The following is a 16,423-nucleotide window of genomic DNA, read 5'->3' on the forward strand; positions in this document are numbered from 1 at the left end:
ATGCTATTTATTTTGGTGGCATTTACATTAGTCTGTTCACGTCATAAAAATTCTTCACCTTACACTGATGTTTTCTATACTTTCTGTATGTGTATTAAACTGAATATATAAAGCTTTACAAATTTTTACATAAAAACTCTAAGATGAAAAAGAGAAGAAAATGTGGGAATGGATGTAGTACCTGCCATAATATCAACAAGAAAGTCAATGTTTATTTGTTGGTTGTTGGTTTTGTCGCTGTGGTGGTGGAAGCGGTGATGGTAGTAGTTGTTTAAAATTCATTTTAGCTCAAGGAAATAAAATGTCACCTTGATTTTAAACAAAATGAAAATCTGTTCTATCTATATTAACCCATTCTTAGGTTTAATTTCATCTGAATTTGGTCAGAAAATTCACTTTGACCAACGAAGATATATTTAGTGTCAATACCTTTAAATTGAGGGCTAGTTTTGTTCAGAAGATAATGAAACATTCATAAGATATTTTATATGTTTTGATTTTTATTACGGATGCAAATATTAGTACTGTGACTCCTAAGCCTGTTGATATTTTATACAGAGTTTTTCCTAAATCTATTCTTTTTCTGTAATCATTTCTGTAATTTGTTAAAGAATATGAAAATAGATTGTCATCAGGCTATACTGTTCTTAGTCTTCCATCACAAATGTTTCTAAACACAAAAGTTTTTGTTTGTTTTTGAAAAGCAAATGTTTTCCAGGAACCCACACAAAGAACATATCAATACTCTAACCACTCCTGTGAAGATTCTTGACTCTCATACAGAAAGACACACATGCTGGGTATTTAGGGTTATTTTTTCTCAAAAACGTTCATAACATTTTGTCTATAGTGTGGACAAGCATTACTTCTCTGTAAAATGGACATGTATCATTCTCATTTTCAGATTCTGAAAGTTAAAATTTTGAATCAAACACTTTTTCTAAGATTGCAGAAACAAGGAAAATGGCTTCTTCAACATTATTCCTGATTTTCTCAGTAATCTCATTCATATGATAGATTTGATGCTTTCTAACTTCTGGTCTCACAACCAGACTTTTGAACACGATTAATTTACTATAGCCATGAAATTATTTTGGACATAATTCCATTTATTTTCTGGCTTTGAAATAAAGTTTATTGGTGAAAGGGATGGGAAGAGGAACTGTAAATATAATCCATAAGAATATGTCAGAATTCCATGTTTAACTTTTCCACTTAGTAGCCATTAACCATAGACAAACAAAGATTCTGGTCTTAAAACAGTGAGTATTTGTTCTTTTCTTTCTACTGCACAACTTCAGTATATTTTCTTTGAAAGGTTAGTGATACTTGGTAGGTTTGTAAGACACATGAGATACATGGATCACAGCAAGATACCTTTGATCTGCTGAGGTCAGGTTAAATAAAATCAAGAAGTTATAGATTCTAAAATTAGAAATGTCCTGCCACAGAAGGGCTTCAGTAAGGCTTTAAAATGATCTTCCCTTTAGCATTAAGAGCCCAGCCTATCTTACAAACAACAAAGTCCATAATAAAACAAAGCTCCTCATAAATCTCTCTACAAAGGTGAAATAAGTTAATAAGCAATGGGCAAAGTCTGCTAGATATCGATGTTAAGCTGAGGCAAAAGAAATATACAGCTTTCAACAACACTTTTAAAACCCTCACACAAGAAACTGCATAAACACATGGAGCCTATTAAAGCTTTGGTTATAAAGGAGACCTACAGAATTTCTTAAAAGAGAAAATAAATCAGGTTATAAGTGCCTTGTTGTTACTACATCTAATGGAAACTTTTAAGTCTTTATCTGGTTTGATCTTTAAGTACTATTATCTGGTTCATCTCCCTCTTTCTTTAAATCCTGTCTTCCTTTAGCATCTGTAATACTACCACACTCATGCTTTTTCCCCTACTTTTCTGTGATTCTCCCATCTCCTTAAATTTATTCTATGAATACTTCATTTGTCAGAATTCTTTTCTTTTCTTAGATTTATTTATTTATTTTAGAGAGAGTGAGAGAGCACAAATGGGAGGGACAGAGGGAGAAGGAGAGAGAGAATCTCACGCAGACTCCATGCTCAGTGTGGAGCCTGACTCAGGGCTTGATCCCAGGACCCTGAGATCATGACCTGAGCCAAAACCAAGAGTCCAACTCGTAACTGACTATGTCACCCAGGTACTCCCATTTATCAGCATTCTTTAAGGATCTGTCCTCTTCATTCTCCCTGAACATTCTTCATGGTCTACATCAATTAGTCCAATGGCTTCACATACCTTTCAGAGATTACAAACTCAAATATCTGGGAACCAAGCAGTTAAGAGAAATGAGTAAAGAGATCCAGCTAAGGATTGCAGTGAATTGGAGGAGAGCCCGTCTCAACTGGGCAGCTGGCACCCAGGTCTAGCCAAATGTTGCCCTGTCAGAATTCAGACCTAGCGGTGCTGTCACTCCCAATTATTCAATGGAAGTCAATAAAATATGTTATGGAAAATAAATTTTTAAAAGTTAGCACTCTGACTTACTCCCCTTCATTCTTCCAGGAGAGATGATGGACTCTGAAAAACAAACTGAGGTTTCTGGAGGGGAGGAGGGTGGGGGGATGGGTTAGCCTGGTGATGGGTATTGAGGAGGGCACATTCTGCGTGGAGCACTGGGTGTTATGAACAAACAATGAAAAAATTAAAAAAAAAAAGTTAGCACTAATTTTTTAGTTAAATATTTCATAAGGCCAAGAAGTATTCTACAGGCTATCAATCTGCAAACTCTCATAAATACACTATCAATTCTAAAATCTCTATCCCTATTCTATATTCTTTCCATAGTCTCAAGGTTGTATATCCAACTTACTATGTTTATCACCACATGGATTTATCTCAGTGCACAAAACCAAACATAGGCCAAACTGAACTTATCTGGTTGTCAAATCCCCTCCTCTTCCTATTTTTCCTGTCTCAGTGAAGGGTCCTCAGTTGTTCAAATAAAAAATTGAGACATCACATTTGACTCCTTTCTTTTGTCTCATATATCTTGATAATTAAGTACGCTTAATTTTATCTTTATATCATTCTCAAATCCATGTCCTTCTTTTACTTATATATATATGTATAAGTTATTTGGTGTATTGATTACCTTTCATATATTATTTTATATATTGATTATTTTATGTATATTATTATAACCACTACCTAGTTTTCTACAACAGCCTCCTACCTATTAGTCTTCTATTTCTCTTCTAATTTTTTAGTTTCTAAAGTGTGTGGGGGTGGAGGGGGGCAATCAGACCCCAAGGGGTATACAAGATGATTCTTTTCAGGATGAGAAGAAAATATTGAAATTCTACTTGCATTTTTATGTAGTTTATTTTTTTTTGAAAATTTTATTTATTTATTTTATTTATTTATTTATTTATTTAAGAGAGAGAGAGAGAGAGAGAGAGAGAGAATGGGAAGGGGGAGAGAGAATCTGAAGCAAACTCTGAGCTGAGCATGGAGCCTGACTCAGGGCTCGATCTCACGACCACGAGCTCATGACCTGAGCCGAAACCAAGAGTCAGATGCTTAACTGACTGAGCCACCCAGGTGCCCCTTTATATAGTATTTAAAATTTGTATTATATGTCTTTTATTTGTCTTACATATGAGAATACACGTTATTTATACAAAAATATATGTATGTATGCCAATGATAAATAATGATATGGTCAAAAAAAGTATTTAATAATAAGTTAGTAATAATGAATATAATCAAGTGGGTTTGGAAGCCACTGCTCAAATTCATTATCCATACTTCAACAAGAGTCACCCCACCTAAAATGCAAGAGTGACCACTTTCCGACCTAAAACCCATCAATGGGTCCCCATTGTTCTCAGGGCTCGAAAGAACAGAGTTTTATAAATACAACTTTGTATATGGAAAAAGAAAGTACAAAGGGGCAGAGAAGGACAGAACTTTCTTTTTTTTTAATTTTTTTAAGATTTTATTTATTTGACAGAGAGCACAAGCAGAGGGAGAGAGAGGGAGAAGCAGGCTCCCCGCTGAGCAAGGAGCCCGATGTGGGACTCGATCCCAGGACCCTGGGATCATGACCCGGGCCGAAGGCAGCTGCTTAACCGACTGAGCCACCCAGGTGTCCCAAAGGGCAGAACTTTCAAAGCATAGTTGGAGAGAGAGAGAGAGAGTAATAGTTGCAAGGACTTCCGGCCTTGTAGGTAACTCCTACAGTGGGTCATAAACCACTACTTCTTATTTGGATTCCATGTTCACCAAGGAATTTTGATATGGCTCCACATATAATTTATCAATGGTGGCACACACATCGTCACCTGCCTGACAGTGGCATTAATCATTGTAAATTAAAAAAAAAAAAAATTCTGGGTTATAAGATCAGCTTATGAGCTCAGTTAAATTGTGTCCATTCTGTAAACATACTCTTGGTTCGGTTCCATGAAATCAGTGTTCAAGGATGAGAACCAGAACCTAAGTCATGGTGATTTTACTAGGTAAAGGTCATTTACTGAAGGATTCAGAGTGGAGAGAAGGAGAAGGAACAAAATAACAACAAGAAGGAGGAAAAAAGGAAGGCATTTATGTACCCTTGAAGTTATCTGTATCTTTCTTTTGAACTCCAGCAGACAGTGTAACAGTTCAGTCCAGACCACAGCGATTCCCACAGAACAGACTCCTTATTAACTTATGTGCAACCCATACATCGTACCAGCCCCTCTATGGAGCCTGAGTGGTCCTCTGACCGCTCTAGTAAATAATTTAGTATCTGTGACATTCCTTAGGCACCTTTCTAATGGCACAGAACTGGTTTTAAATATTTATCACCTCTGTATATACTATCTTCCCCAAATTGAATACATACTCCTTAAAGGTAGAAAATTATAATTTGGCAGCTTATTTGCTTTTTGTATCTAAGATCTTGTTATAAGGAGTTATACAAAACAGACCTGTAATTTCATTTTCCTTATTAATATAAAGATCTTTAGATTTTTTTAAAAAATTAGGCAATAATAGAAGTTGACTAAATAAGAGAAATATTAAATAGCATTCCCTGAGTTCTAGGTCAGTTTTGTTCTTTCTGAGCTCCTGCTGTCCAGTTATCTTGTACAAGTCCTGAATTTCTATTGTGCACCTCCTCCTTTAATTAAATATGACTAAGTTGCCTTTTCTTTGACTAGAGGAAACACTAATCTAGTTAATATGCTAGAATAAGATGTAGCTTACTCACTGGAAAGGTAAAGAGATTACTGTCCTTCATTTCTTTTTAAAAGTGAAAGGAGAATACAGGAAACCAAAGAAGATCCATACCACTTCCCCAGGAAATCAAAGGTAGAGGCAGTGAAATGAGCTTTAAATAGATATATTTTTTTCCGTGGTAAGCAGGGCAGTTTCTTATATTCTATCCTATACCCAATTTTAGAAAATTTATTATTTATTTTTGCTTTTGCTTTCAGATTTCTAGGGACTATGTAACAGCCATCATACAAAGTTGATTATAAACAATATTATTTGCACGATTACTAATATAATAGAGTTTTGAATAAGATGAAAGCTTTAAATTGGTTAATTATTCCATAACATAGAGTGCTTATTATGTGCCAGACATTGTTCTCTGTGCCTTATCAGTAGATTTTAGCTCTTTCAACCTTCATGACAACACTGGATAGGAGGTAGTGTTGTTATTATTATCAACATTTTTCAGATGAAGAAACTGATGCACGGAGAAAGCAAGCAGCCTGTCCAAAGTCACAAAGCTAGTAAATGTTACAGTCAGTCCTGAACGCAACCTACCCACATACCTGTCAGCCTGCTGCCTCCCAATCAATCAAACAAACAAACTGTGTCCCTGTCTGAATCTCACATATGCACACGCTCACACACTGTCCTTTACTCCTCAACTCATTTGAAAACGACAGTTCCTGAAATCTAAATATGAGACACTGCGCTAAGAGACTTCAGGAAATACAAGGATGAATAAATAAGCCTGATTTCATGGAGCTTATAGTCTAATGGGAAGGAAAATAACTAGACAAATAATTTAAACAATAAAAATAATAAATACAAAGGATAAACAAGAGCTTAGGGGGTTTAAGAAGAGCTCTAGTAATAACAATAGAGACAGAATCATAAGCAAGACTCACTTTGAGGGATTAGGCAGAACATATATGCCGGAGAGTATGAACCCTACAAGTGGGAGGAACAGTATGAGCACTGACACAGAGACCTGCAATTGCTGATATATCAGGAGAGAGCCAAACGATCCAACTTGACTGAAGCCCAGGACATAAGGAAAAGAAAGAGATGCTAGAAAAATACATGAATTCATCCAACAATTACTGCCTATTATGTATACAGTACCTAAAGGATTCATTCAATACATGTAAAGGATAATGTTTAAAGATGATATTAAAAATGAAGTTAGCATATATGAAAGCACCGGACACAAAGCTTGACATATAATAACTCTACCAATATATCTGGACGAAATATTTTGGATAAAAAGTCAACAAGAAGCTTCACAGTCAAGCAGGAAAGACCCACAAAGTAAACATACATTCAACAATACAAACATGTCTAAAACACAACAGGGACATGAGGCATGGAATAATTAAAGTTGAGCATATGGAAGGGTGTATATTAGTGAGAACAGTCCAGAAAAAGGGACTTCTGAACCAGACTTGAAGAATTCTGGGATGGTAAGAAAGAAAGAAGAGGCTAAGGGGCTTCTGGGGAATTGACCTATAGGAACTGAGGATTAAAAAAAAAAAAAAAATCAATTTGTAAATAATAAAGTCACCGAAAATTTTGAGCAGAAAATAAATATCATCCATCCATCCACTTATCCATCTAACTATTCATACAATCTGTTAACATTTATTAGTGTGTACACATTCCAGGAAATGTGCCAGGTTCTGAGAAACAAAAATCAGGAAGGCAGGCCCTTGCTTTCAAAAAACGTTTCTAGTCTATCGGGAAATGTGATCATGTCAGCAGCTCACTGCAGTCTAACAGGACAGATATGAGCAAAGGCACTTGGAAGCAAAGAGTATGATATCCACCTTAGACTAGGGTAGCTTCCAAAGTGACATGGCTGACTGGCTTTCCAAACAGCGAATGCAATCTAGGAGAAAAAACACAAAGAATGGGGGGGGGAACGCACACTGGGAAATGTAACAGTGCTGTGTAGTTAGGTTCTTTCTTTGTGGATGAGCGGACTACAAAGAGACGAAGCCAAAACAACAACAACAACAACAACAACAAAAAACTTCCTAAAGCTTGTCGTAATAATGGGATTTTATTTTTTTTTTAAGATTTTATTTATTTATTTGACAGAGAGAGAGAGAGAGAGAGAGCAAGAGCAAGAACACAAGGAGGGGGAATAGGAAAGGGAGAAGCAGGCTTCCCTCTGAGCAGGGAGCCAGATGCAGGGCTTATGCCAGGACCCTGGGATCATGACCTGAGCCGAAGGCAGACGCTTAACGACTGAGCCACCCGGGCACCTCTATTAATGGGATTTTAGATTTTAACCTAGAATCAATAACAATTCATAGAAGCATTTCAGACAAAAACGAACAAAAAAATAGAATGATTCGTTCTGTGTTTTGTTTTGTTTTGTTGGAGAGAGAGCTCTCTAGTCTAAGAAACACAACAGGACAGGTTGTTACTGAAGATATAAAGACCAGTCAGAAAGCTGTTGCTATAATACAGGGAAGGATTTGAACTTGAAATTGAAGAACAGAACGTGAACTAAGGATGGAGAGAAGATGACATATAAAAAGATGCAGGTTTAGAATTCATGGTAAGAGATTCATAGAATTCATGGAAATATATATCTAAATCTCCTCAGTGTAAAGAAGTGCTTAGCACCAGTTACCCAAAACCTGCTACCTGACTTGCTTAGAAAAATAACTGTTGGGGCACCTGGGTGGCTCAGTTGGTTAAGCGACTGCCTTTGGCTCAGGGCATGGTCCAGGGTCCTGGGATCGAGCCCCGCATCGGGCTCCCTGCTCCGCGGGAAGCCTGCTTCTCCCTCTCCCACTCCCTCTGCTCGTGTTCCCTCTCTCACTGTCTCTCTCTCTCTCTGTCAAATAAATAAATAAAATCTTTAAAAAAAGAAAATAAAAATAACTGTTACCCACAGTCTAAGCCCATCTATGAATTTTTGTTGTTTTAAACAGTTAGTAATCCATTTTCTGAGGCTCATGCTTAGTTTCTGGACTCTAAACTACTATTCCAGAGTGCAAAGATTCAGTCTGGTATTGACCTTATTTTGCAGAATTTACTTAGGCACATTTATTCAATAATGTCACTTCTCTTTTTCTACATATTTCTACTATCTCCTGGTCAACAGACTAAGAAAGCAAAAGCAGGACTCAACCATTGAAACATTCAATGAATCTGCATAAAAGCCTAACAAATGCAGACCTTCCCAACCAGTTTACCATGACGCATGATTGTTATTGATCTACTTGGGACTCCAGTTAGGCACTGCCTTTTGGCAGCTTGGGCTTGAGTCCTGAGCAGAGAGGTGGGCCCTGCCATGCCTTTGAAAAGGTTGAGAAGCACAGAAATGAAGTATTAGGCATATAACACCTAAGGATTTTTGTCTGCTGGGATACAAAATCAATATACAGAAATCTGTTGCATTTCTATACATATATAATGAAGTAGCAGAAAGAGAAATCATGAAAACGATCCCACTTATAATTGTACTAAAAAGAATAAAACACCTACATATACACTTAACCAAGGAAGTGAAAGACCTGTACTCTGAAAACTATAAAATACTGATGAAAGAAGTTGAAGATGACACAAAGAAATGGAAAGACAACCCATGCTCATGGATTAGGAGAACAAATATTGTTAAAATGTCCATACCACGCAAAGCAATCTACAGATTTAATGTAAACTCTATCAAAATACCAACAACATTTTTCACAGAACTAGTACAAATAATCCTGGAATTTGTATGGAAGAACCATAAAAGACCCCGAAACAGCAAAGTAATCTTGAGAAAAAGAAGAAAACTGCAGGTATCAGAATCCTGGATTTCAAGATACACAACAAAACTGTAATAATCAAAACAGTATGGTGCTGGCATAAAAATAAGACACACAGATCAATGGAACAGAATAGAGAGCCCCGAAATAAACCCATCACTATATGGTCAATTAATCTTAAACAAAGGAGGGACGAATATGCAATGGGAAAAAGACAGTCTTTTCAACAAATGGTGCTTGGGAAACTAGACAGCTATATGCAAATGAATGAAACTGGACCACCTGCTTCCACCATAAACAAAAATAACTTAAAACTGAATAAAGATCTAAATGTAAGACCTCAAGCCATAAAAATCCAAGAAGAGAATAGTCAGTAATTTCTCTGACATTGACTATAACAACCTTTTTTCTAGATATGTCTCCTGAGGCAAGGGAAACAATAGCAAAAATAAACTATTGGGACTACATCAAAAGTAAATTAAAAGCTTTGGGGGCACCTGGCTGGCTCAGGCAGTAGAGCATGAGGCTCTTGATCTCAGGGGCATGATTTCAAGCCCCATGTTGGGCATAGAGCTTACAAAAAACAAAACAAAATACCTTCTACACAGCAAAGGAAACAAAAAGACAACCTACTGAGTGGGAGAAGATATTTTCAAATGACATATCCAATAAGGGGCTGGTATCCAAAATATATAAAGAACTTATACAACTCAACACCAACCCCCCCCAAATAATCCAATTAAAAAATGGGCAGAAGACATGAACAGACATTTCTCCAAAGAAGACATACAGATGGCCAACAGACACATGAAGAGATGCTCAACATCACTAATCATCAAGGAAATGAAATCAAAACCACAATGAGATATCACCTCACACCTGTCAGAATGGCTAAAATCAAAAGCACAAGAAAAAACAAGTGTTGGTGAGGATGTGGAGAAAAAGGAACCCCCTTGCACTGTTGGTGGGAATGCAAACTGATGCAGCCACTGTGGAACACAGTATGGAGGTTCCTCAAAAAATTAAAATTTTTTTATTTTATTACCATATGATTCAGTAATTCCCCTACTGGGTATTTACCCAAAGAATATAAAAACACTAATTTGAAAAGATATATGCACTCCTATGTTATTGCAGCATTATTTACAATAGCCAAGATATGGAAGGAGCTCAAGTGTCCATTAACAGATGAATGGATAAAGAAGATGTGTATACATGTACAGTGAAATATGACTCACCCATAAAAAAAGACTAAAACCTTGCCATTTGCAACAACACAGATAGATCTAGAGGTTTAACGCTAAAAATAAGTCAGGGAAAGACAAACACCAAATGATTCTACTCATATGTGCAATTTAAGAAACAAAACAAATGAACAGACAAACAAACAAAAGAGACAAACAAAAAACCTCTTAAAATAGAGAACAAACTGGTGGTTATCAAAGAGAAGGTGGGTGGGGGGATTAAATGAAATAGGTGATGGGGATTAAGAGCACCCTTATCGTAATGAGCACTGAGTAATGTGTAGAATTGTTGAATCACTATATTGTACACCTGAAGCTAACATAACACTGTATGTTAATTATACTGGAACTAAAATTTTAAAAAAATAAAAATAAGATACAAACACTTTTTCTTGCTTCCTGATTTTATGAGGGCTGAATACCAAAAGTGCCTTTAGGAGTTTTATAAAATCTTTTGAAAAATAGTTTTTTCCCCAATTTTAATTCAATCATAGTATCTTATTCTGATGGTTACTTTGAAAAAAAATTACAATAATACCTTAAGCTTAAGAACTGCTTTATAAAAATCATAACCTGATTGGCTGTTTTTAGAACTATCTCCTCAATGATTCTGTTTTTGGAAACAATATGCTCTCAAGTTTAAAGGCACTGGTTAGATCAAATGAAAGCATTCTCACATGGCCTCAATGTGTAGCGAGATAAATGACAGAAATGCTTCCATATGAGAAGTTATGCAAAAATATAAACTAGTATTAGAGCATGAGGAAGATAAAAGAATTCAACCTTTTGAAAGGCTACATCATTCATGCATTTGCTTATTCATTCAATAAAATATTGTGAAATAAGGTGAAAACCCACAGAGAATATAAAGATGGTTTCTCCAATGATCTAATAAAAGAATCATTAATTTTGATGACTATGGAAATATGTCTGAGTTCCAGAAGGAGCTTTAAATTTGGCTCTCATCCCAAAAGGAAAATGTTAAAGAAAAATGAAACAGCTTTCTCAAGTAAGTGAAGACAGGAGAAAAAGGTATAAAGGTTTGGGAGCGTAAGGAGAGTATTTAATCAGTATTTCCACACTCCCCCGGTTTGATTTAATAGTGATTTCACTCATGTAGCAGTTGGACAGAAACATCAGCCCCTTGATGTCTATGGTTATGTATAAAGGGAAATAAAGAGGTCTCAAATGCATAATTCTCTGTGGCTTGAGGTGCCAGCAAAACAAACTTCTCTCTTAAAAAAAAAATGTGTGAGCAATCTTTCCATTTTTTACTGACCTTTTGACAAGCAAACAATTTCATAACTCACCAGAATTTTCAGTTTTCAAAAAGAAATACCACAAACGTTGTGGCCTATAAATTTTCTTAAAATTTTAAGATGAAGTAGATTTTGAAGGTTACCAAGTGTTTGCTTTAGGCTCAAGGTGTTAATATATGAGCTGTGACTTTAAGAAACCCTCTCAGTTTCGGAATCCCAGCATTGGGCAATGCCTTTCTGCTTTCTACAGTCCACAAATATTTAGTGTTCTTTTGGCTGTTATTCTAATTTAGATGAGGATGAACCTTTCCTTTTCATTTCACATTTGTGAATGGATGTAGGAACATGATAAATAGCTAGATTTCTGGAACACAAAATGTCCATGTTAGTGGCAATAACAGTATTTCCCCCTTGGGTGCCAAAAAGTCATTCAGAATACATTTTATTTAAGAAACACGGAAAGGGTTTTAATATTTCCGAAGCCAAAAGTTAGGAAGCTAAGCACTTAGCACTTAAACAAGCATAGCACTTCATAAAAAGAAAAAAACAACAACAAAAAAGGAAACCCATTGTTCCAGTTAATTCACCAGCGTCGTCAATAAGACCATCAACAGTGTATACCAATATTTTATAGGTCTCATTTCACCAGTTAATGTATAAATACAGACTTTTAACTAGGGCATGAAAACAAGAATCTACGTGTAAGCAACCACTCTTCCCCCTTCACACTCTGCCAGGGTTCTGCCTGCATTCAAGGACATTCTGAGGGTGCTCATCAAAGTTTGTGTCTGGGGAGGAAGTACCTAAAGAAAATCATCTCTATCTGCCACTTTGTGATAACATGATCCTCATTTTCTCTAGCTTGTTTACACACTCTCTGTGCAATGATACAAAGAAAGCCTGAACTGGGGTGCCAAGGCTTTCTCTCCCACCTGAATACCAGGTCTCAACCAAGCTTACACACCACCTCCTCTGAGAAGCAGTCCTCGATTCATTCAATCATGAAGCAACTGCTGCCCTCTCTGAATTGTCAGAACAATTTATTCATGCCATTTTGAAAGTATCTATCCCTTTCTGCCTTTTATTGTGCATATGTGTCTTAAGTGTGTACTGAGTCATAAAAAGTTGTGAGCTTCTGAGAGATTCCCTCTTACATACATTTGCTTCTTAGAGCAAGCTATTTAACTCAGTGGATGCTCATCAAGTCAATATAGTACAACTGATATTTGCCTTGCAATAACATAAAACTATTCAGTTATTAAAGCATACTTTTGGTGGCTGAACAGAAAAATTAGCAATCAAAATACTCGTCAAAAATGCGTAAGTACAGTCTCAAAATATTCAAGTAAAATCTATACCATATGGAACCGGAGGCAGGACTAGGTCATTCTTCAAAAAGGGATGCAACTATAATGATCTGTACTTACTTGTCTCCAAAAAACTTTCTCCAGAATTCAGCAGCATCTGCTTTCGTGATACGAAAGTTATCTCCCTGGAACTGCCCATTGGGAAAGATGGCTTTGATTTCTGCCAGCATGTGACTGAAGATGAGGGACAGTTTCGTAAGATTTCGTCTGTGGACACAAGGTGGGGAGGGGGAATGGAAAAATAAATAAATATATGTGCAAGTTTTAATGGGAATATATATTATGAAAAATAAAATTATGTACAGTATTAACACAGGTCTTAATGGCGGATCATGAACCTCAACTTAATAATACATCTAAAAACAGTGTTCACACAAACTATCCATTTAAATTCCTAAGAGGCTTTCACTTTATTATGCACCCATGTGTTCATTTAACATAAACATAAACAAGATAAATTACATGATTTCAATGGGCTCACAGTTTAATGGGAGAGATGCACTCCTGAAAAAAATCATAATCAAATATAAACGCTAAACACAAAAGACAGAGTGACTACTTCTACATGGGGGAGTGAGGAAAGATTTGTCATTAGAGGAGAATCTAGAGAGATTAAGTAGTTTGACAGATGAAAGACCTGGAGTGAAGGGCAGAGAGGGAAGGAGGGAATGGGAAGGAGAAGGTATTAGGGCAGTAGCAACAGTTTCTATACAAAAGTATAGAGGGACGGAATAGAATGCTTTGTGTCTTAGCCGGGTTTAGTACGGCTAGAGAAGAACAGAAGGTATTGAAGGAAATGGCATGACACAGGATGAGAAACTTTGGTGGGGACAGGGCATAAAGAAGCACCTGAAACAATGAACAAACTCTTTGTCAAATAGGCTTTCTACTCCTGCCAAGAAATGAGAGTTTCTGGTGAGGGGTTCCAGATATGTGCACATTTCAGAGGCTCCTTGTTAAGAGCTACTGCTAGAAGGAACAGGGAGCCAAAATGGATTAGAAAGATGGAACACATGATTAAATCTGTTTTAGAAAGAAAAAGTTACGGTGGAATGAAAAAAAAAATGGTTAGGAATGGAGGGAAAGGCAGGTGTCAGCGCCATTCTAATTAACGTGGTAAGTTCTGGGGATTCTGACAGGATTTAAAACGTGATTCAAAACATGAGTCACACTTCAAAATACTACTATCACAGGCACTCCTTCCTGCCACTTCCTAAGAAGTTTACAACATTATGCTAATCAGTCCAAAACTGCTAGTGCGAAACAGTAGAGAAGCAACTGAAACACAAAACCCTGAAGAACTTGTCAGTTTTGAAATGAATTTGCTTCTTTATATTCCTGTTTCCTCAGAATCACCAGACCTCAATAGGTACATATATAATATTCTATTTTAGAAGCTTCAGCTGCTTTTGTGGGTGTGTTGAGGGGTCAGGATGTAAGATGGGGAGGAGGCAATTGCTTTAGGACTAAAAGTAAATATAGGGGATAATTAGTGGAGAAAGCCATCAAGTCTGCAATGCATTTAAAACCTTGCAATGTTTCAATAGGCCTAGGACACTGAGAGATGTGGTTCTTTGCCTCACAGTGACTCACATATCTGTGCTTAATGACTCTCAGGTAATAAACGAAAACATGTTAGGTACCTAAGAGATAATATAATATGCACCTGTCAATAAAGTCAATGAGTACCACTCTTCCCAAAACATTTGAAGAGAAGCCAATAACTTCCCATGTAAGATGAATACAGAATAAATGAAGGTACTCATTATAAAAAGTGGGAAAATGAATGAAATGGAATGAAAGGAAAGCAATAGTATAATCTATACCTCAATGAATTCATCTGTATTAGAAAACCAGAAATGTCCCATTTCCACAGTCTTTATAATCTATGAGAAGATTTATGAGACAGAAGAGTCAGAATTTTAGGCCGTATTTTAATGCTTGACTGGCAACAATAAACAATCTGCAAAATTGTTATGGTTACACATAAGGTTCCATTATTTTCTTAGATTCAGCCACACTTCCACACAATTCAGCCTAATCCAAATGTGAGAGTTCTTTAATTGAATCTTTGATCTTCTCATTTGTGTCAACACATCCGCATTTAGATGATGGTAGATACGAGAAATTCAGTTGTAGGAAATGAAAACTGAACTATTGAACTAGATCAAAGGGAAGAATTGTGGCCAGTACAAACTGCAACTGACTTTTGAAATTTGAGTTGAACGAAGGGCATAAAGTTCTTTTAGAAAATCTGCAACAAATTTATTTATATCATTAGGCAAAAGGGTTAATTTTCCACCAAACTTCCAATTGAGACATAAGGGAGAAAAAAGAAAAATCAAGATGGCTATAATTAGGGTAAACCAACTGTTCCTTATGTCTGAACTTGTTGCTCTCCATCCCTTTATGTCTTTGTTCTTTAATCATAATCATATCCAAATGTTTTTCATTTTTATTTGATAGATCTAAAGTCTGAAGCACAATGCCAAAGATTACCCATCTCAGCTATGTGATCCACTGGCTACAAGACACTATACTTTAAAGCGGAAAGAGTAACATGCTATCTTTTTTTTTTTTAAGATTTTATTTATTTATTTGAGAAAGAGAGAAAGAGAGAGAGAGCACATGAGAGGGGGGAGGGTCAGAGGGAGAAGCAGACTCCCTGCTGAGCAGGGAGCCCAATGCGGGACTCGATCCCGGGACTCCAAGATCATGACCTGAGCCGAAGGCAGTCGCTTAACCAACTGAGCCACCCAGGCGCCCATAACATGCTATCTTTATAATGTATAGTCTAGAAGCTCTAGTAATCACTAGTACCTATATAACTAATCACTTTTTAAATTATAAAACGTGTGAAAGAGGGGCGCCTGGGCGGCTCAGTCAGTTAAGCGTCTAACTTCGTCTCAGGTCATGATTTCAGGGTCCTGGGATCAAGTCCCACATTGGGCTCCCTGTTCAGCGAGGAGCCTGCTTCTCCCTCTCCCTCTGCCTCTCCCCCTGCTCGTGCGCACTTGAGTGCTTTCTCTAATAAATAAAAATCTTTAAAAATAAACAAATGTGTGAAAGAGTTCAATTTTCTTACTCCTACAAATGGATCACCACATTTTTTTTTTTTTACTTTTGCACAAACTATGGCAGTGGAAAAAGATATATTTTGCCTTTAGTCTTTAAAGAAACTCAAATTCAAGTTGTTAAAAATATGTGAATGCAACAGTTTTGCATTACCTTAATTTTCACACAGACCACTATATCTTATATCTAATTTTAAAATACACACATGCACCGCATATATGGCACCTTGGAAAGACATTACCTAAAAGATAGATGTTTTTAGAGGTTGCAATCCACAAGATATGAAAAGAACAGATGCCTAATTGTAGCATCCAATGTCATTTAAATTTATTATCACAGCATGTGGTTTCTGTCTTTTATATAATTGTGGGGTTTTGCTGTTGTTTGCCATTATTTTGCATATATTATGTGCTTTCTTTAATTCCCCATCTCACTTTTTCTTTTCTAAATAACTTCCAATTTTGAAAACAAT

At 36.4% G+C, this 16,423-nt stretch overlaps 1 protein-coding gene across 6 annotated transcripts in view; it reads right to left on the reverse strand.

The window, feature by feature from the left end:
• The window catches only part of CBLB (Cbl proto-oncogene B), a 220,016-nt gene that overhangs the window by 116,978 nt on the left and 86,615 nt on the right, over positions 1-16,423 (reverse strand). For all 6 annotated transcript variants that reach the window (XR_003611680.2, XR_003611679.2, XM_028119171.2 and 3 more), the window contains exon 4: positions 12,937-13,083. Coding sequence is in view for 4 of the 6 variants with exons in the window: in XM_028119171.2 (XP_027974972.1) it covers positions 12,937-13,083 (147 nt within the window). In the remaining 2 variants the exon portion in view is untranslated. The remainder of the gene's footprint in view (positions 1-12,936; positions 13,084-16,423) is intronic.

This window comes from Eumetopias jubatus, unplaced genomic scaffold (genome assembly GCF_037043125.1).
Source record: "Eumetopias jubatus isolate StellerSeaLion01/CBP00866 unplaced genomic scaffold, mEumJub1_p1.0 scaffold_1, whole genome shotgun sequence".
NCBI lineage: Eukaryota > Metazoa > Chordata > Mammalia > Carnivora > Otariidae > Eumetopias > Eumetopias jubatus.